A 22,395-nucleotide genomic window follows, 5' to 3' on the forward strand; every position below is an offset into this window, starting at 1 on the left:
ACCCATCATATTTCTTTAAATAGTGTAAAGTAAAAATAGATGCATGTCTAAAATGCATCTTAAGCAAAGCACCAGCACCAGAGAGGATATCTATCCTAGTTTCTCCTCAGGAAATGTGTAATGAATTGGTGGGGCTAGTCTCGCAGATTTACAGGAGTAGTGTTGCTGAGGATAACGTCCCAAAAGATTGGAAGCTTGTTAATGTGGTTCCAATATTTATAAAAGGTAGTGGGAAAGCTGTGTCCAATTATCGTCCAGTGTGTTTGACAGGCTCCCTCTCAAAAATTTTGGAAATTATCAAAAGGCAGTTGGTGAAGTGGATAGATGAGAATAATGTATTGTCCAATAATCAGCACGGGTTTAGGAGGGAAAAGTCATGTGTAACCAACCTCCTTTGCTTCTATGATCATGAGACTAAGGCTTTGGGTGAGGACTCCTTTGACAAGGGGGCACCAGTATCGATTAGTAAAAAAAAATTCTAAGTTATGACAGGGTTGGGTTTTTGATGTCAAAAACTGTTAAAACCAATTTTTGAATAATGTTTTGAACACAATAGGTATATAACATAATGCAAAACTTCCTTTCTTGCATGTTACAATTTAAACAATTAATTACATTTAAACAATTTATTACAATAATTAAAACTAAAAATTATTACAATTTTGAATTTTCAACACCAAAAAAAAGTCTAGAACATATAAAATATAATTCTGATTTATTTTATCTAAACTACTGATTACCTGTGTTCAATTTGGTAAGCAAAATAGAGCTGTTTATTCAAAATATGTGTGATAGGGGCATCAGTGTTAGGTTTTTAGCCTCAGAAACTATCTGAGTATTAAAACAGCTAAAAACTTATTGTCTAATGTTGTTGAATATTATTGTAACCTGATAGATATGTTAAATAAAACACTTCCTTTTATGTTGATTAAAAAGCTTTATATTTTTAAATAATTGCTGAGTTATAGCATAGAATATCTATTTATATATTATAAATTTTGTGATCTGTCCAAAGTTTTATTTCATATAAAAATTCTCATACAACGTCTGTTAATACAATAATTAAACTCATTTATTCTCACCTAAAAATAGCTTAGGTTGGTTGTTTAAAATCCAGAATTTTAAAGAGTATTTTCAATCAAATCAGAGCTGGCACAACTTTATACCCAAAGCATTGTTTTTCACATTCAGATACAGCTTTAATTGGAAAACCAATAATTGCATTATATAAATGCTAGTAAATATACCATATTGTAGTCATATTTGGATATTCTTACTTTTGCACTAAGAATAAGCTACAGTTGTTTCTTAAGCATCGTATACAATCAGAACACTGCCAAACTAAAGGACATTCAGTCCTACAACTTAGTATTTTGATTACTAGATATATATTCTAACATTATGCACAATAAGGACATTGTTTTAAGTATCTCAGTGATTATCTAGGTAATTTAATAACTGAAATTAACATTACATATATGGTGTAAAGTAATTTTTTAAACACCTATCTGTTATAAAAAGAGAGCAGCAGATGTTTATATCTGCTGTACGTTACTTTTATATCTATACACATATAGAAGCAGTTGAAGAAAATTTGGAAGGTCAAGAATCATTTTGAATTGAGGAATATACAATCATTCCAGTTTTTACTTCAGCTTTTATGCTATGCTTTATTCAAATTGTATATTTTACCAGAAAAAAATACCGTATATACTCGTATATAAGCCGAGTTTTTTTGTGGAAAAATTCTTTCCTCAAGTAGGGGGGTCGGCTTATACTCGGGTCAGTTTTTGATGAGAAAATATCGAGCCCCGCATTATTGGTATGAGATATATTTAAACCCCACAGAATCGATAATGTCAAAGCTAAGGCAAAGAAATCAAAAACATCATTGGCCTTGATTTCAGGTGGGCTAACGTCGCTTGCACAGCCTTTAGATGTGAGCATCAACAAGCCTCTCAAAGACTATTTGAGGAATTTGTGGATCGAATGGATGAGTTCCGATGATCAAGAAACTACAAACAGTGGTGCCTTGAAGAAACCTGACATTGGCCTAGTGTGCCAATGGGTACATGAGGCGTGGAATTCCGTTCCGCTGATCCTTCAAAAAGTGTTGCATCAGCAATGCGATGGACGGAACTGAAGATGATATCCTCTTTGAAAATGACAATAGCAATGACAGTTCAGATGAGGATAAAAACGAAGATGCTGCACCCTGTGAGGTACCGATGAATTACGATGAGTTTGGAGATTCAGAAGAAACGCCTTAAAAAGATTGAATCATTTTCTGTTATAAATTTCCGCAAGCTATTCATTTTCTATGAAAATATAAGAATTTTTTTTCTCTAAAATGCACAGATTTTTTGGGGTCAGCTTATACATGGGTTTTCAATTTATTGCGGTTTTGGTGGTCCTGAAGTGGGGGGGTCGGCTTATACACGAGTATATACGGTACATATATATTGTCCAAAATAATTCTGTAGGGAGTATAAAATTATTTTACAATCATATTAAGTATTTATTCTTTGTTTAACATTACTTTTTAAACATTACACACAATTAACATGTGTATTTGCAGTGGGAATTTTAAAAATGAAAAAGCAATGTTTGAGTTTTTTGATGTGACAGCTTAAACCGTCAAAAACTGTCATGCTTCGAAAACCTGCCAGCCCTGGGTTGTGGTATTGCAGAGAATTTTTCTTTAATAGGGTTGTTAATAGATGGAATAGCTTACCCCCCCCCCCCCTGGGGGCAGTAAATTCTAACAATTGATATGTTAAAAAGAAGTATAATAAACATGGTAGAGTAAATCAAGAAGGTATCCATACTTAGACAGCTATAAATCATTTTTGTTTATTGCACTATTAATTGGGTTGCTGTATTTTAAACATGACATCCATATTTGTTATGAGCGTCTTTTTCTCAACTACCTCGTTGAGCATTTTGCCTGTTTTGGCCTTGTATTTGTAAATCAGTCAAGCACTATTTTGAAACAGGAAAAAAAATAGTGTAGATTTGTGATATTTTAAATGTAAATTAGTGATGCACATTGCGATTCTTAGATGTTAAATGGTGTTAGTAATCGGTTTTGACACTTAAGAACACATAAAGCATTTATGTATATACAGACAGGCAGATACTTATGGTTATGCTGCCTGTGGGCTGCACAAATTTTTCCGCCCTTCTCCCGTATTCTAATTTATTTGGCCACTCATTCAAGTTTGTCACCCTGTACTATAGCCCACTTAGTTCCACCCCTGTAAATACGCTTCTGTCTCTAACACAATCTTTTAGCCGCTCACAAGTGTGCACAGTCTTCGATACTTGCATGCTTACACACTTCCCTAGGTCACTCACATGCAGGGCCAGGCATAAAGCAACGAGGCAGTTGCCTAGGCCAGCATGTTTACTGGGGCAGCATTTTTTTGACAGATTTCTGATGACTGTATTTTCACTCATAGATTTTTGCACATTGAAATTATTTTAGGGGAAAGTGTGAGTCCGTAAATATAAGTGCAAGTAAATACTTTTGAAATGCTATTCAGTGCTTAATTCATCGCAATACACCTCCTTCCCTGCACTTCCAGAAAGTGCAGCCAGTCTTTACAGATATATAAGCTGCACTATATCTTGTCTAATTACATCCATCCTTCAGGAAGGTTTGAAATCGCATAAGTGATGGGAGCTTGGGTGCATCTTGCTGAAAAATTAGGTTCCTTCTCTTTGTAAAGGATCTTTTCAATCTTTACCACCCACACATTTTTCCATTTCACTTTTCTTTTGGCCGAACGCCTCAGAGGTGTGGGTTCCTTGTTCATCTTCCAACAAATGTTTTGTTTAGCCAACATCATACTACAGATAGGCTTATCTCTAGCGTGGTGCTGTTTTGGCTGCTCATTTTTGCATACCAGTGGTTCTCAAAGTGCACAATGCATCTCCTAGGGGCATTGTCAACCTTTACCAAGGACATTGCAGTGAACTGTTGGATATGACTGCTTATTTAGTGCTTTGAAGTGGTTCTTTTCTTAGACTAGTCTGGGGAGCCGTGGATAAACGCGCTACAAGAGAGCCACAGTTGGCAAAACTTTGAAAACCACTACTCTAAATCATCAATGTGAACCGCCCCTCCTCGGTGGGGTCACAACCCCACTTTCGGAGCCACTGTGTTAGCCGTAAAGAAAGAAAACTTTTTTCTGACAATTGTATTCAAACATTGGAGCGTATATATGCAATGGAAAGGAAAATCTCTATCTCCTCTGTAGCTTAGTGGTGAGAGCACTCGTCTGGCAAACGAGGGACCCGGGTTCGACTCCCGGTAGAGGCAGAGATGATTTTTTTCCTCCTTTAAAAAAATCAACATCTCAAAAGATAAATCTTCAGAACATCCAGTTTTCTGTATCTCTAGCATTAACAAGTGAACAGCGACATCATGTCATATATATATAGCCATCCGGTGGCTTGTCGTCCATGTCAAAAGAATCGTTGTAGCGGTTTCAAAATCTGTTAAAAAATATCGTTATAGAGGGGTGTTTATCGTGCTCAACTTTTAGCAGTGCGGGCCACCTAAGTCATGTGGAACTGTACCGCTGACCTCCTAAGTGTTCTGAAACTGTGCCGCAGATCATTTCAATGATCTGTAAGTATGCCGGTGGTCCCTTAAGTGATCTGGAAATATGATGCGTACCACTTAAGTGATGCGCAAATGCACCGTAGGTCATTTAGCTGATCTATAGTTATACTGCTCAGTTCATTTTTACAAAATTAGATTTGAGGTCGCAGGCCACATCGGATGACTCCGAGCGCCATGGGTTGGGAATGCATGCAGCCATAGGCGTACGCAGAATTTTCTCGAGGGGGTTTAAGTTTTTTCTGTAAAATAACACTATAATCTTGACTCGGGGGGGGGGGGGGAGTCCTTTGAGTACGCCAATGCATGTAGTAAAGGATATCGTTGTATCGAGAGGAGTAATATAGACTAGACATCTTCAACTTCTTGCTCGCGAGCACCACGGTGATTTCTGAAGCATCCACAGTGCTCTATATCTGTGTCTGATTTCGTGCTCGCGAGCACTTGATCAACGTCCCGATTGAACACATTGTACAAATTGCAATCTAGGATTAAAATTGTCCTGATTTCATGCATTCAGTATGTCGAACATGCCGAAAAAAAAAAGGATGCTCATCTTTAGATGATGGGTATAGTCAGTGCTCGCGACTAGGAAAAAGGTCGAAGACCTCTGCATTACACCGTAAACGGTTCCAAACAAGATTTGAAAAAATATCGTTGTAGGGGGGGATGTATCGTTATATCGAGTATCTTTGTAGCGAGGTTCCACTGCATTTTAAAATATTTTAATGAAATCAGCAGCGAAATTACGTAAAGACAGCTGTAAAACTATCTACGTATGACGTAAGTAGATATTTATCACCTATATGGGTTTTTTTTTCTTGTTTACAAACCTTATTGGCGTTATATCGAATGGAACGATTGAGAAATCTGAAGTGATTATCTCGACTGACTCTTCAAGATGTTAATGCGTCATCATACTCTTAGCACTGCGTAACTGATAATTCCTATCTACCGCCAATACCCCATCAGTCTAGAAAAAATTTTTGGTGATAGCTTTATCACTTGTGGAACTCGTTGAACAATTTTATCTGTGATTAAAATTACTGTGAACGAGTCCAGTCCTCGTATACACGAATTTCAACATTTCATCCAGTGAGATTGTCTCTTCTAGGTTTTTAGGTATGTCATCTATCTTTTCAATTTTTCCATTCCCCCCAAGGTTTAACGAGAAAATATGTTTAAACTCAGGGGCGTCTCATCACGAAGCCGCGCGCCTGCCTAGAGAATTTCAAAGCATGGGTTTTATGCTGCCCTGAAAGAGGTCTAAATCAGGGGTCCCCAAACTGCGCGCCTCCAACCTTTATCAATGGTACCGGGGAGTTGCAGGCCCTGACAAAAGTTTTTCGAAGTGATTCTCTGTTAAATTGTTTTGGAGAGCCGAGGATAAGCGTTTAATTAGAGCAGCGGTTCTCAACCTTTTTAGACTCGCGGAACCCTTTTTAGTAAAAGAATTTTATGGCGGAGCCTCTTAGGCCAATTTTTTAATTATTCATCAAAGTTATTAAATTATTTTTATTATTTAAAATTATTTACAATTATTTTTTTACATTTTACTGCTTTTTTTTATATTTTTCTCAAGCTGCCGGGGATGCCCCTGGAGAGTGCACAAGGAGCCCCAAGGGCTCCGCGGAGCACCGGTTGTAAACCATTGAATTAGAGAAAGGGGTGCCGTGGACAGTTTGAGAACCCATGGTGTAATGATGATTTAATGTGTATTAAAGGTATTGCGCGCGTATATCCATTGGCGTACGCAAGGGAGGGGTTTTGGGGTTCAAATCCCTTCCTTAAGCTGAGATTTTGGTGTTATTGTAAAAAACATGGGAAACCCTTCCCCCCCCCCCCCCCCGGAGTAAAAATCATGGAAAACCCCTCCCTTGATAAAATCCTGCGTACGCCTATGCGCATATCTCATTGGGTTTCATGACTATTCGACTATCCAAAAATATTCTAGAGTGAAAATGGGTTTCAATTTACAGTCGAATTATTTAGAAACGTCAAGTTATGTGAATATTTTTGGCGCTCAAGGAGTAGCGCCCTCTTCTAAAGCACTGTAACCATGGGTGTAAGGGTACGAACTAGTGCACGCTGGTTTCCGATTCTGCGCGTCGGCGCCGTTACGAATTTTTAACCAATTAACAACGGTGTCGACTTGCTGGAGCGGAAACCAACGTACACTATGTTCATACCCATAGGCCGGGATTACACTATAAAAGTTTGGTAAAAGTCCTTTTATAAAACTTGAAAAATGCAGCCAATAAGGTCACCGGTCGAATTTTCTAGAATGTAACTAATAACCTTATTGGTCGGATTTTTCAAGTTTTATAAAAGGACTTTTATCAAACTTTTATAGTGTAATCCCGGCCTAACGGAGGAGAGGGGAAAGTAAAAGTTATGTGTGGTTTATGTTCTTCCCGGCCAAGCTATCTTTTCTAAACAGGGCCGCAACTAGGGAAGCAGGCGGGTCTGGTGCTCCGCCTGCTTCCCTAGTTGCGATCATCAGACCACAGGAGGTTGAAATTGCATTCTTTCATCTCTCCTTCAACATTATAAGAGGGCGCCAAAATGCGTGCTTGTCCCGGCTGTCCAAGCATCTGGTTGCGGCCCTGGCTCCACATAATTTTTAGTACAATCTCTAATTTTTTTTGTTTCATGTGATGCGTCAACTCACTTATTAATGACAGTTTTTGCACGCTTCTTTATTAAATTCTGAGTTAAATTTGAAATTAATGTACTGCATTTTAAACAGGGTCAGAACTAGTGGTGGCAACTGCCCAGGGTGGCCAAGGTTAGGAAAGAACAAAAATATCGTTATAAAATCATCGAATTTCTCAGTGAAGGTGGGGGACAAAATCATGTTAGCCAACCCCTTTCACAAAAATTCTAGTTACTGATCTGCATGGACGGAGATGCTTCCCCCCAGCGTTAAAGTTGGAGTCGACTGATCTAATGTATACATGAATTGACATCATCATCATCGTGCCTCCCGTCTCCGCCTTAGCGGACCTGATTTTTAAAAGAAAAATTCGAATTAACTAATAATGGTGGCTAGAGACTAGTATTCACGTGCATTGACAAGAAAGATGGATCGAACGCGAACCCAGCTCCTGACCACTAACAAGAGTGGTCTATCGGTTGTAAAGCCATCCGTTGATGGTTTGTGCTCAATACAATCACTTAATGAACTATAGTTTTCAAGGCTGATTCCTGATCAGGGCTATCTTAAGAGCATCAAGCATCGACCCCTCCCCACCCTCAGGCAAAGGGATTCTTCTGAATCCCCTTACTTTGCTAGAAATACCGTATCACCAATTTACATACTCGAAAATAATATCCAGATCACATTGTCATGAGGCCCTTTCTGCACTCACTTGAGTCCCGTCAAGGCCTTATCCGGGTGGGCCTATGCGTTAAGACGGCACTGTTCTTGACAAAAAAGGGGGGTCATTCAGGTATTACGTCAGCATCGATGGGAGGGGGGTTCCGATTTGCTGACTTTTGATGACAAGAGTGGGGGGGGGGGGTTGGATGATGCTTATCGTCAACCACCCTTTATAAAAATATGAAATATTCTTAATGGCATCTTACTCGGTGCGCCGAAAACTAGAAAAACCTTCCGCTAGTTTGTGGGCACCTGAACTAACATTCTTCCTATTGAAAAGTTCCCTACAGAGCCACTTTAGTGATCTCTAAATGTTTCGCAGATCCTTCAAGTGCTTTGGAAATGTGTCCGGGCCGCTTAAGTGCCCCAGAGCCGGGCCACGCATCACTCAAGTGATTCATAATTATGCTTTGGATCACTTGAGTAATCTAGGAATGTGTCGAGTCACATAAGTGATCTGTAAACGTGCCGCTTTGTTCATTTTTATAACATTTATTTTGGGGAGCAGGCCACATTAGATAACCCTCTGGCCACATTTGGTCCGTGGGCCAAGGGTTTACCATGTGGGGGCTTAGAGCGTGGGTCGCAATGAATTTCTTAAACAGAAATTTTGAGTTCTTGGCCTTCAAATAGCATTGAAATATTAACCGAAATTGATTATAATAACATAAATGTATTTTCTTTCAAAATTTTAATTAAAAAATAATAATTTTCTGCATTGAAAAAATAAATTTTGATCAAAAAAATTGATCGTTTGAGGAGGCTTTCATGCCCCCCCCCCCATGTCCCCGCGTACGTCTCTGATCCCACCCAGGGCCGCAACTAGATACTTTGTCACCCGGGGCAACCGGAATTTTGGCGCCCCTTGCATATAGAGCATAGTTTCCCAACCTTTTTTGTCCCATCGTCCCCTTCTTCAAAAATGTTTTTCTCCCATCGCCCCAACGCAATCCAACCCATAGGATCCTATTTTATACCCGTGGCTTCTATCGCCCCCTGGAACATTCCATTGCCCCCTAAGGGGGCATTAACGCCCACGTTGGGAATCACTGATGTAGAGGAAGCAGTTATAGGATGAATTCGGCGCCGCTCCTGGTTCAGCGCCCGGGGCACCAGACCCGCCTGAGAAATTTGAGTTACCATTCTTCAAAGAGCATTGCAATTAACAAATCGGTTTATATAGCATATACATTGCAATCAACCACGCATTTTGTATAATAAAATTCAAATTTATTCAATTTTTTATGATACAAAAATTATAAAAAAAATGCACTTGGCATTTTATGGGAGGGTGGTGTCGAAATTAGTCTCCTGACTAGAGGGGGTCCACGGAGCATTGACCTTCACTACAGGGGGTTCGTGATATCATAAGGATTAGCCTATGGTCTAATTACAGGGGTTCACAGGGGTGAAACTTTTTTCACCCGCGGCGCCCCTTTCCCTAATCAACGCTTATCCGCGGCTTTCCCAAAGCAGTCCGCCAAAAAAAATCGCTTTAAGGAACTTCTGTCAAGATCGCCGCTCTGCGCGTCTCTGACAAAGGTTGACGGCGCACAGTTTGAGAATAAGGTCCGATGTGTTAAACTCTTCTCTCAACAACAATGATTCTCTCTTGTACAGTACAACGATATTCTTTCTTCGATAACCCACTCTATAACGATATTTTTCAAATTATTTAGAAATCACCCCACAACGATATTCTTTAAATTATTTTGAAATCACCACAACGATATTTTTTTGGAATATACTTTTAAACTCGTCACGCATACTCTAGTTCTTCCGAGGGCGTCTGATGATATCGGTGTTTGGTGCCACCTGATCACCGAAAATGTTGATGAAGTTGTCGGTATCACTACTTTGTGTTACACCAAAGTGTATTGCCATGAACCTTTTTGCTGAAGCAATGACATACACACCCAACTGAATTTTGTTTATCAGCCAAAATTGTTTTACTGCGAATAAAACACTCAAAATTGGGTTTTTTTTTTTTTTTGGTGGTTCAACTAAAATCGATTTAGAAAAGATGTCAACAACAATATAAATGTGATTTTACGTGATGGTAAAGTTGCCTCTCGATATAACGATAATTCCTCTGCAACATACATGATGCTCAACCCATGGTCCGTGAGCTTAATGTGGCCCTAGGGGGTCATCTGATGTTGCCCGTGATCACAATGCTAATTTTGTGAAAATGAACTATAAGCTGTTATAGATCACTCAAATGATCTGCGCTGCAGTTCCACACGTATCATTCAAGTGAACCACGGCACATTTCCATATCACTTGAGGGACACACGTTGCAGTTCCACATCGTTTAAGTTACCCGATGCACATTCCCAAGTAGGCCGCGGCACATTTGCCGATCACCCAAGTTGGCCGCGGCCGAAACTGAAACTTGTGGGAGGGGGGGGACATATGGGTGCCAGGGGCACCAGACCAGAGGCATGGGCCTCAAGAGAAGAGGGGCCTCACAAAAATGAGATCTTTTTGAAATGTTCGAGAATTTGCCTAGTAGGGCCTCAGAAAAATCACTTGGCCCGGGGGCCCATGATGCTCTTAAGACGACCCTGCCTCAAAGTACTGGAAGTGCTCGAGCGTCCTCCGCCCTTGTGTATTTATGGTTTTGCTGCTTGTAGGTTGTACAAATTTCGCCAGCCTTCTTCCGTTCCACTCTCATATTCTTGAATACGTATTACTGGAATATATGCCGCACATCTGAACCTTCCGCTATGTAGATGTAGTATTGAGAAAAAAAATATTAAAAATAAAAAAAACATTTTTTACGAGCCGCGATAAGTCATCTCTCTCTGGCCTATAGTATTTCGGAAAATAATCACTTGGGCTGTTTTTTTCCCCTTCTTCATTTTGTACCTATTACTTTGCTTTTAAAGTGGTATGTGCGCGAAAATTTGACAAAAAATAGTTTCGAATCGAATTTGAAATTGTGTCTGTTCGAGTTTTTGTTCTACTTGGACTGGAAATACAATATTTTAATATAAACAGCTGAAAGGCATTATATATGCTAATGTTTTGTCTATATAATGTTTCTCGCAAAAAAAAAAATCAGATTTTTTCAAACACCGCTTGTTCAAGTGTCTTTAAACATTGTCTTTCTCTCAGCACTAAGGCCGTTTGCCGATCACTCAAGTTGCCCGCGGTTGAAACTGAAACTTGTGGGGGGGGGGGGAACATATGGGTGCCAGGGGCGCCAGACCAGAGGCTACGGGGGGGAGTGTGGGGGCCATTCCCTCCTCCCCCCCCCCAGCGTCAAAGGTGGAGTCGACTGATCTAATGTATATATGAGCTGACATCATCGTGCCCCCCCCCCAGACTTCCAAGTCAGTATCAGCCTATGACCAGAGGAAGCGCAAATTTCACCCTTTAATCTTTTCACCCTTTAAAATGCGAAAATGCGTGCTTGCCTGGCTGACCTAACATCTATTTTCAGCCCTGCCCTTGGTACATTTGCAGATCATTCAAGTTACCCTCAATGGAACTGCGCCGTTGGAATGCACCAACTTGTATGTACATCACAAGTTGATACATTCCCAGAAAACTAAATTCTACCAGAAAACTATATAATCCGTGGCAAATTTTGGCCAGCGACACGTTTTTAAACCGATGAAGTGGCCCTCACTCTCGTAAAGGTTGAGCACCGCGACATTCCTTCATACACTTATATCGTTATATCGTGGTTTCACTGTAATTGGCCAACTTTTCACATGGAGGAAAGAATAACAGGAGGTGACATCACAGGGGCGTAGCCGGAAATTTCGTTCGTGGGGGGACCAAAGTGACAGAACAATAGATTTGGCCATCTTTTTCCCTTTTTTGGGTCATTTTCTCACATTTCGGGGGGGGGGAACCAGACCCCCAAGTCCCCCTCCCTCGCTACGCCCTTGTGACATCAGGCACGAAAATTGAAGCCGTTGTGGCAACCCTATGGGCTGACAAGTAAGCCCAAACAAACCGCTCTTTTCCCTATACTTAACATGTGTTTTGCTGGATCGAATTCTCTTAAAATATTAATAACTAAATAAATTTAAGCACCATGACTGTTTAATGCCTCTTCAGGTAATCTACATGATCCAATAATGGGGAAAGATAAAAGTTTATCCTTGTATAAAGGGTTTTTATATTTTTAGTTTATTTTTGAAAGGGGAAGATCTTTTTACACTCTCAACTCGTCATACGTTTTTAGTTCAGTGCCTTCAATTTATTTAAAAAATTCGATGTATCACATTAATGTCTATGGAAATATGATTAATTAAAATAATATGAAGCTCCAATAAAATGCAATTTTCATAATTTCTTCTTTTAACTGTTTATTTTGCCTTTTTGTTTCGTTCATCATTATCATATAAGTAGATCCGGGACATTTCGAAAGTGTTTGAGGCCCGTGGGCGCTCGTCCTAAGCTTTACATGAGGAATTTTGATTTCTGAATCAATCCTGAGGTGCTCGAGTACCTGGGATAGGGCCGTAGCTAGGATTTTTGCCATCCGGGGCAAAGAGCATTTTGCCGTACCCGTGCCTCAAAGCAGTGCCGTCTTAAGGCACGGGGCCTCACAAAAATGAGATCTTTTTGAAATGTTCGAGAATTTGCCTAGTAGGGCCTCAGAAAAATTACTTGGCCCGGGGACCCCATGATGCTCTTAAGACGACCCTGCCTCAAAGTACTGGAAGTGCTCGAGCGTCCTCCGCCACTGTGTATTTATGGTTTTGCTGCCTGTAGGCTGTACAAATTTCACCAGCCTTCTTCCGTTCCACTCTCATATTCTTGAATACGTATTACTGGAATATATGCCGCACATCTGAACCTTCCGCTATGTAGATGTAGTATTGAGAAAAAAAATATTAAAAATAAAATAATAATTTTTTACGAGCCGCGAAGTCATCTCTCTCGGGCCTATAGTATTTCGGAAAATAATCACTTGGGCTGTTTTTTCCCCCTTCTTCATTTTGTACCTATTACTTTGCACCTAAACTTACTTACTGACTTTTCTACCTAACTTTACTTACCTAAATTTTCGCACACATACCACTTTAAAAAGTGGTATGTGTGCGAAAATTTGACAAAAAGTAGTTTCGAATTGAATTTGAAATTGTGTCTGTTCGAGTTTTTGTTCTACCTGGACTGGAAATATTTCTACAATATTTTAATATAAACAGCTGAAAGGCATTATATATGCTAATGTTTTGCATATATAATGTTTCTCGCAAAAAAAAAAAAGTCAGATTTTTTCAAACACCGCTTGTTCAAGTGTCTTTAAACATTGTGTCTCTCTCAGCACTGAGGTATTACATGCTTTGGCATAATTTTTTTTAAATTAAAATGCCGAGAAGGAATTTTGGGGCACGAGATATGGGTAAATTTTGGTTATTTTGGCAAAAGATTCTATGTTGTTGAAGTTAATATTCGAAAACAAATAACAACTAAAATTGTAAAAGCTCTCGTTCAATTGTATAAATATATCCACAGAATTTGAGGGAAAAAATCGAGTTCCTAAAATGATTAGTAAATTTTTAAAGGATTTTTAAAAACGGGGATGTTTCTCATAGGAAAGCATGGGAAGTCACGGTTTGTTTGGGCTTACTTGGTCCTTTTAATAGAACGATCACTGGCTTCATCTGGCAACCCAGATTCCCAATGCTTTCTCAAGGGAGGCGCTGGTCGCGTCACCTCCTGTTATTCTTTCCTCCATGAACTTTTCACATCTTTGGCGACAACTGGCGATTGTCTCGATTATACGTAGCTTCCTCGAGCAAATATGGTCATATACTTTACTGCGCAAGTAGATTTGTAAAGTACGCAAGTTCTAAGAGAAAAAAAAACACTGAAATATAGTAAATTCGAAATCACAATAATAAGATTAGGATAAAATAAGAAAAGTTTTGGAAAATATAGTTAATTACACATATAAAAATTGAAGAAAGTAAATATTACTTCGGCGGCATTTGGCAACGACACGAACCAGAGAAGAAAAAAAAAATCCCTCTTCGCGAATGAATGAAATGCTGCTGTGTGGTTCACGGCTTTTGGTTTTTTTGTTTGTTTTATGTAAAAAGTGACACGGCGCAAGAAATTATAATAGAAAATTTCGAATTAACATCACCATCGTCTGCTGCATTCAATCTTTATGTGGCCAGTATGTCGCAACAGCAAACAGAAATTTTTGAAACTGCTGGGAAATAAAGAGAACTGCAAGAAAAAAGGAAGGTGAGTGAGTGTTAACTCTCAATGCACCCCCCCATCCCCCGAATCCACAAAATACACTTGCTTTTCAACTCGGCGTTAATTACTCTATTATTTTTTAAATTCCAAGCCCACATTCAACTATTCAATTACATTGAGTTTATTTATTCCTAATTTTACTTACACGTCCATACATTAAGGGGAAAAAAATGAATTTATGTCCGTAAACAAGCCTATTTCCGTTGATGTAACACTAAAAACCGTATTGCTGTTTATGATTTTTGTTTTACCGCCTAAGTTAGATTACACGGTATTTATTGAATTTATTTCATGAAAGTAAGCTAATGGGAAATAATTAGAGGGATTATTTGAAAAAATAACTCATTTTATGTCGTGAAATATCCCTTATTTTTTAATAATAAAGTTCATTAAGTTGATCATTAGACCAATTGGTTTACTTGGAATATAAGGAAGGGGAAATAGTTTCTCTCTTAATGTTTACACAGGGAATCATACTTGCGGTTCAGTCAAACTGATTATATAACCATTATAACCGATGCATTGCAACTGAGATTGACATTTTACGAAACCTTTTGAACGTGAAATATATGCAGTAAAACCTCTCTTAACGGTCACTTATCTTTTACAGCCGAATAGTAATTCCCCTTATATAATAAAAGTATGCATTAAAAACCCCTGATTAATGGCAGGTGTGGATCTAGGGTGATATGTTGAGAGGGATGATTTGCAATTTAGCTTCATTGAGTTGTCCTATATTTTACGGGACAGATAAATCCCCTACTCATTTTTGGTTCTTGGAAGGGACGATTGTCCCCATTCTGGATACACGCATGAGTCCCAGGCAGACACCTTCAGGTACGAATAAAGCCTAGGCAGATATTTCGGCTAGAAATGGAGCTAAGGCAGATGCCGTCAGCGGCAAATAAAGCTGAGACAGTATCACCAGCTACAAATAGAACGGAGGCAGACACCTTTGACTGCAAATGAAGCAGAGGCAGACACCTTTGACTGCAAATGAAGCAGAGGCAGACACCTTTGACTGCAAATGAAGCAGAGGCAGACACCTTTGACTGCAAATGAAGCAGAGGCTGACAAAATGAAGCAGAGGCAGACACCTTTGACTGCAAATGAAGCAGAGGCAGACACCTTCAGTGAGGAATGAGGTAGAGGCAGACATATTCATCTTCGAATTGAGTGGAGGCTGATATCAGTTGTGAATGAAGCCAATGCAGACACCATCAGCTGCGAATGTAGTGGAGGCAGACACAATCAACTGCAAATGTAATGGAGGCAGACCCAATCGCCTTTCTATCATTTAAATTACACTGCAACATATTGTGGTTATTAATAGTGTTTTTTCTCAATCGAAATGGAAAACAAGTATGAATTCTAATCAAAAAAGAAACTTTAGCAACATCAATTTCGTGATACATTTCTACAAACAAAAGTTAAAATGTCCGTAATTCATGTTTCTTTTTAAGAATTGAAAATTCAACTTTTATTGTCTCATTTTTCCTGAATTAACGTGTGATTTCTTTTCTTTCTTGTATGGTTAAGAACCAATGTTTTAGAGATACGTGACACGACGTTTATCCGATGTGATTAAGTTACGTCATTGGCTTGCAATATTTTTTGAAAATGATAAAACATTTTTGCATTGATATTATAATTAGCAGGATGTGATTTCGCTTTCATTTTGTTGGGATGTCTGCTGTCAAATCGTTGATGGACCCTTCATGTAGTTGCTTAAAACCTTCAGGTTGATTAATGACTGATCATTAGAAGTGTGTATAGACAATACTTATTGGAAAAAAAAAATGATGAATAGTTTCTTTCGTGAATTTATTCTCTCTGACTAATTCCCGTTCTCCCTGCAGGAACAATCTCACCATGCAAGGCACCAAAGCAGGAAATTGTGTCAACGGAATCTTCCATTCGGAGAAAGTTGCGATCTTGGATGCTGGTGCACAGTATGGAAAAGTGAGTTGAGTGTTTTTCCCGTTTTTTCTATGCTTGATTATTTTTGTGCAATGAATATATTTGTATTTTGTGGAAATGTTAACAGGAAAACCATATGCAAACTAACTAAAATATTTCTAAATGCCAAAATCCAAAGATACATGAAAGGTAGTGACTTCACTTGCAGTTAAGCCTGTGGCTCCCAAACAGCGCATTGCTGCTTTCTAGAACACAGCGATCAGCTGCTTTGGGAAAGGGAGGGGGCTGTGTGATAATGCATCTCTCCACAGAGAGCAATCAGATCTATAACAATTAAAATATTCATGCCAACTCAGCAAGCAAAAAACAACCTGTCGCATTGCGTACTTATGAATTCAGACAAAAAAAAAGGCAGCACTTGACAAGCGACAGAAAACAATAATTCCTCAGAAATAAACTTCACAAGCTATAAACACGTATTCCAATATGTACCCATTTGTTGGAAAATCCATGGAGCAATACAGACAAGATACATATGTGTATTTTTGTAGTAGTATGCACACACACACACACAATGACGAGTCTCGATTCCATAGGCCTGATTCCTAGTGTGATAGTTTCTTTTATTTTTCGATGTATCACTTGTATCATAGGTTTCAATGCTTCTCATTTTTTAGCCTTATCAAAATCTTCCATTTCAGAATTCTAGAACCAGCTTCTTCTGATTTTTTGTATCTTTGCATAACTGCCAAGTCTCCCGGATTCCAGAGAAACTCAATTTCCCAGATTTTGACCATGACTGTAAAAAATCCCTAACTTTGGGAAAAAATTATTCCTTAAGAATCTTTTTACCTGAAAAAAACATTGCTTTCATTTGTAATACCTGAAATGACACAGCAAGCATAATTGTTGCCATTGCATTAAATCAAAAAAAAAAAAAACATTGGGGAGGGGGATAGACAAAATTCTCCAAACAGCTACCATCAATTCTGCGTTTTTGACCAATTGTGGAAAATCATTTTAAGGGAAAAAATTGTTCCCAAACAATTTACCCAGAAAAAGATGGCATTTTTTTTTTAGATCCCCAAAATGATGTCGCAAACATGATGTAAATTGTCATCATTTCATCAAATCACAAAAAAATACTTAATTTTTGGGGAGAAAAAACAAAATTTGCCAAATAGCCAAATGTCAGTTCGGTTTTTTGGACACCAAAAATTGATGAGATGACTTGCTTTGATTATATGTCCCATTAAGTCTGTCCCGTTTTAAGTTTTATGGACATTTTTTGTTGGCAATGTTTGATTTAGAAGTAGCAATGATAAGTAGGCCTATTTAACATACATGTTGGTGATTATTGGCGGCTTGGCATTAATCGTCGATGACTTGCACGATGTCATGTTTTTACAAAGGGAAAAATCCCTACAATTTTAATTTTATTAATCCGTATATTTTTCAAAAATCCCTTTCGTAATTGTTTTTGTACAGAATTTGAATTCACTCCGAATTCTCCCTAATTCTCATTCTTCATAGTTGGTAGCTATGCGTTAAGGTCTCAAATATGCTCTGTGCACCATGCATTCTGGCATGTGCCAATTGGTTAGAAATTTCCTCAAAAGAGTGTTCATAAGATATATATGGTTAAGTGATTGTAGTCGAAAGATCCAGTTGAGTTTCTGGCTGATTTTAACTAAAAAATTGAAATGGACCCTCTAATAATGTGAACTCAGGGAAAAGAATGCCTTTGATTTATTTTATTTCTCTAGAATTTTTGTTTAAAATTTGTGGAAATAAACTGTTATTTTTTTATGGCATTTTTTTTTTCTTTCAAAGGTTATTGACAGGAGAGTCAGGGAATTATGTGTTGAATCCGAAATGCTCCCCCTGAGCACTTCTGCTGAAAAACTGGTCAGTGAAGGATTCAGGTAATTTATTTTGATGTGTCTATACTTTTGTTAACTGAGCAGCAGCTGTGTTTTTGTATCTTACTTCTTAGATTTAATTTTTTTTTTATTTTGTATGAATTATTTAAATTCTTGATTCGAAAATTTCTAGTTCTAGAAGTTATCGATGAAAATTTCAATTCTCCCAAAAGCATGTACGGAAAATTCATGACCAACAATTCGCCGAATGGAAAATCTATCACTGGGAAAATTCACTGACAACAGTTTGACATGACTGAATGAATGAGTGAGCCAGCCAGTGAGTGAGCTCTATTAACATTGTTTTCTGTAATAACAATTCATCTCGTTAGGTTGCTCACTCTGTCACACTCTCAATCATCAGGTCATGCACTTACTCTTTTGTTCACTCATTCTGTCACTCTCTTACTCACTAGATCTCTCAGTCTACCACTGGATTGCTCATTATGACACTAACCCACTAGATCAACCACTCACTCACTAGGACACTTGCTATATCTCTAGGTTGCTCACTAACCACTATCATTTACCGATTCTCTCACTCAGTAATTCCTCATTCACTGACTTGTGTCGAACTGTTGCCGGTGAATTGTTGGTCATGAATTTTCCTGGCAGTGAATTGTCTGTGAATTTTCCTTAAACCATATAAAGGTGCGAAGCTGATAATGCTTTGCATTATTTTATATCAGACTGAACCCTTTTGAATACAGTGGAAGTCTGTTATAACGAGTATGGTTATAACGGGAATCTCGCTGTATTGCAAGTGATTGTCAAAGAGTTAATGCTAAAAATATAAAAGATATAAAAATAAATTTGGTTATAGCGACTTGAAAATCAGAAAGCTTCTGTTATAACGTCAAAATTCTGAAACCCCCAGTTTTTCTTCTCTTTTCAAGAATTCAACTAGGAATAAATTATTAATCATTTATTATTGCACATGCTCCTTATAAACACAATTCTGAGGTACTTTAAAAAAGATGAGAACACTGAAAAGTCATTCCTTTTACTCCTATTTCCTAATGTTAGGCTTTATTAATGTACATACAGGACATATGAGGAGCTTAGTTTTAAAGGGGGAAGATTTCCAATTTTGCTAAATTTACAGCAGAAGTAAAAAACCTTTTTTCTCCGGAGTGAACTGCTTTACAAAAGTAGAAAATAGCTCTGTAGGTAGCATAAAGGAGTGGTACGAGAATATTTAAATATTATGCTTCTTGATCAGCATTCGTGTTATCTTCATTCAAATTTCTGTTTTGAAAGAAAATTGGAACCTTTTGATAAAAATTGGAGCTGGTCTCAAGTCTGAAAAATTGGGAATTTCTACGTCACCCGTTGATTCTAGAAAGTTTCACCTAGCCAAGTAGGGTACCTTTACTTTTCTCTCATGAATAATGTAAAAAACATTATTTTACAGTGAGCTTGCCATAACTGACACTCCCATTAGTGGGCACCTCCACCAACACTTTTTTGAATTGGGTCAATGGGATGTACTTTACTATCTAATCATGAACACTCCTCATTAACGGACAAAATTTTTGGTCCCATGAGTGTCCCTTATCTAGATGTTCTACTGTAGAATTCGACTTTGAAAGTGTCATTTTCAGAAAATTCCTTTAACGCCAATAGGACAACTGCTTTGTTATGTTCCCTTTTGAATAGCTGTGGCCCTTTTAGCTGCTGTGGTGGTCGAGTGGTTATAGTGACGGACTCGCGATGCGAGGATCCGGGTTCGAACCCCACAGTGGTGGTCGGCTGAAGTTGGTTTTCTGTGGTTCCCAACTTCAAGGCGCAAATGCGAGCCGATCTCCCCGTTAAAAAGTCTCGCCACAGAGAGCAACAGTCCTACAACGATAAATCATTCAATCATAACACTTCACTCATAGTTTGAAAAACTTGTGGCAGATGGCAGCACTACACATAAGAAGCATTACAGAGAAACAACAAAAACTTTACGTCAGGTTTCACTACACGTACACGCACATTCCCGCATGTACCTATTCGTTGGGGGGTTCCGTGGGGAGGGGGGTTGTGAGGGGGGTGCATGTGTGGTGTAGTAGTAGTAGGTAGGGCCTCCAAAAAATGGCTCAGGGATCCATGATGTTCTTAAGTCAGCCACCTCGTTGGGCAATTTGCCTGTTGTGGCATTGTATTTGTATTTGAATGAAAAATAACGAAGTGAATGAACAAGGTGATTATGTTCTTTTTTCGTAGAAACTACCCACTTCACATAATTTCGACCAATAATATTCCTGTTTAAATAAACCATGTTGGATAATCCGACAGAGCTCATCTCAAAGATGCAGAAACCATTGAGTTTTGAAGAAAGTGGAAGTGTTCCCTTTTTTGAAAATGAGCTCTCCTCATATGACTTACAACTTTTGTTACTTCCAAGTGACTGGCAGACCACTGTCAGGGTTTGGTTGACAGCGACTTAAGTCAGCTGGAAAAATTACGTTAAAAAACCTTCCAAATGGCGAAATGATAACTTCATAAAGTCATAGAATCAAGCCATTGTAACATGTGCACGTTATCCTCTCGTGCTCACTTTGTTTTTGCAATATGAAATAGCTGAAGATAAAGGCATCTAGTGCGTCTTCACACTTATCATGATATCCTGAAGGATGAACAGCCAATGTTGTAGCCACCTTCCGATCAATGTCAAGCCGGTTCTGTAGAGGTGATTGTGTTCAGTGCCATACTTCATTGGCGTTTTGTCTATCTCTCTGGAAAAGATAGTCATGCTCATGATGAGGTTTGATGGCCGCTTGGGTCAGTGATTGCGGTGATCTGGTTCCTGCAATCTGGTCCAGTGTGAATTCTAGGTGTCGAGAATGGTGGCGATTTCACGTGCTTTGACATGAACGTTACTGACTTCTAGTCATGTTGATATTTTTCCCGATCATCATATTGGTGAGACAAATTTCAATAATGACTGATATTTTGACTTTAAATCTTAACGTAAACATTTAAAATTTCTGCATCGTGATTATCATGTTCAAAGATTATCGATTGATTGTTGCTGTAATTAATAGAAAACTAATGTAATAAGTGTTTATATAGAAAAATTCTAAATAGAAAGCTTTGGTCCAGGAGGAGGAGTAGCTATATATGTAAAACGACACATTAATTATGATATTATTCAGCTACCTCCCTCGACACAATGTGAGGTAATAGCAATAGAGATCTATGTAAACAATCAAAAAATTAGGATAGGAGTGTGCTATAAACCTCCGAGAAATACTATAGACATTCCACTTTTTAACGAATTTTTCAATTGTCAGTACCCAGTGATAATGTGTGGCGACATGAATGCTAAATCCTTTCTGTGGAACTCGTACTCTACAAACACCCAAGGCAGGGTGCTCGAAAATTTTTGTATCAGAAAGAGCATTCAACCTTATGCGCCATACACTCCAACTCATTTTCCTGACCAGGCTGGCCAGTCACCAGATATTCTTGACATAGCGCTTGCTAAGAACCTTACATTTGCTATGTCGGTTCACGTTCAACCTGTCACGGATTCTGATCACAACCCTATATTTCTGGTAGCGGATTTCAATATTCCTTTTATATGTAAACCAAAGAAAATAGTGATATGGCCATTATTTAAGCGAAAGCTGGCCAGAATCACCTTGCCTTCCTTCACGGGTGGCAATATTGATCAAATTGAATCTGACTTATTGTTTCTCACAGAAACCATCACTAACACTGCTAAGGAATCCACCCGAGATGCTCCCACTAATAATCCACTGGGTATTCCCCGCTGGATTAAGGAACGCATCAAATTAAAAAACAAATTTAGGAGGAAATGGCAAAGAACGTTAAATCCGTACTACCAAGATAGATACAGATCTATAAAAAGAGAAGTATCTAGAGAAATCAAAGAATTTATGAGTGAGCGTTACTTCAGCTTTTTACGTGAGGCAAATTGTGCTGATGGCACGTTATACAAAGTGTATAAAACTTGTAAGCCCACTTATTCGAGGATTCCTCCTATTGTCGGCACAAGCAGAACAGTATATAGTGACAGTGATAAAGCGGAAGTATTTGCTGACACATATGAGAGACAGTTCTCTCCATGTGATAACACTCCTCCTCAGCTTATTGCTAGTGTTGACAGAGAAGTTCAAGTATTCTTTAGGGATATTCCCCCAGAACAACCCTCTGCTTTATTTCCTACGAACACTGAAGAAGTAACAAACATTATCAAAAACCTCAAAAAGAAAAAAGCACCTGGTCAGGACACCATCACCAACAACACTATCAAGAATCTCCCCGAAAATATGGTTCGCCAGCTGGTCAACATATTC

At 38.5% G+C, this 22,395-nt stretch overlaps 1 protein-coding gene and 1 non-coding gene across 3 annotated transcripts in view; both read left to right on the forward strand.

The window, feature by feature from the left end:
* The first annotated feature begins 4,252 nt into the window (after positions 1-4,252).
* TRNAA-GGC (transfer RNA alanine (anticodon GGC)) lies at positions 4,253-4,324 on the forward strand. Its single transcript has one exon. It is a non-coding gene; the product is annotated as a tRNA-Ala (tRNA).
* A 1,169-nt stretch (positions 4,325-5,493) lies between these two features.
* The window catches only part of bur (GMP synthase burgundy), a 62,363-nt gene continuing 45,461 nt past the window's right edge, over positions 5,494-22,395 (forward strand). Inside the window, exons 1-3 of one of the 2 annotated variants that reach the window (XM_089255894.1) lie at positions 5,494-5,749; positions 16,103-16,205; positions 17,997-18,088. In XM_089255894.1, the coding sequence (XP_089112020.1) occupies positions 16,116-16,205; positions 17,997-18,088 (182 nt within the window). In that variant the 5' untranslated portion in view covers positions 5,494-5,749; positions 16,103-16,115. Of the gene's footprint in view, positions 5,750-13,984; positions 14,229-16,102; positions 16,206-17,996; positions 18,089-22,395 lie in introns of those variants that run through there. The other variant, XM_089255893.1, reaches the window with a different exon arrangement.

This window comes from Pholcus phalangioides, unplaced genomic scaffold, assembly GCF_987345545.1.
Source record: "Pholcus phalangioides strain wild (caught in Gottingen) unplaced genomic scaffold, Ppha-v1.0 ptg000172l_1, whole genome shotgun sequence".
NCBI lineage: Eukaryota > Metazoa > Arthropoda > Arachnida > Araneae > Pholcidae > Pholcus > Pholcus phalangioides.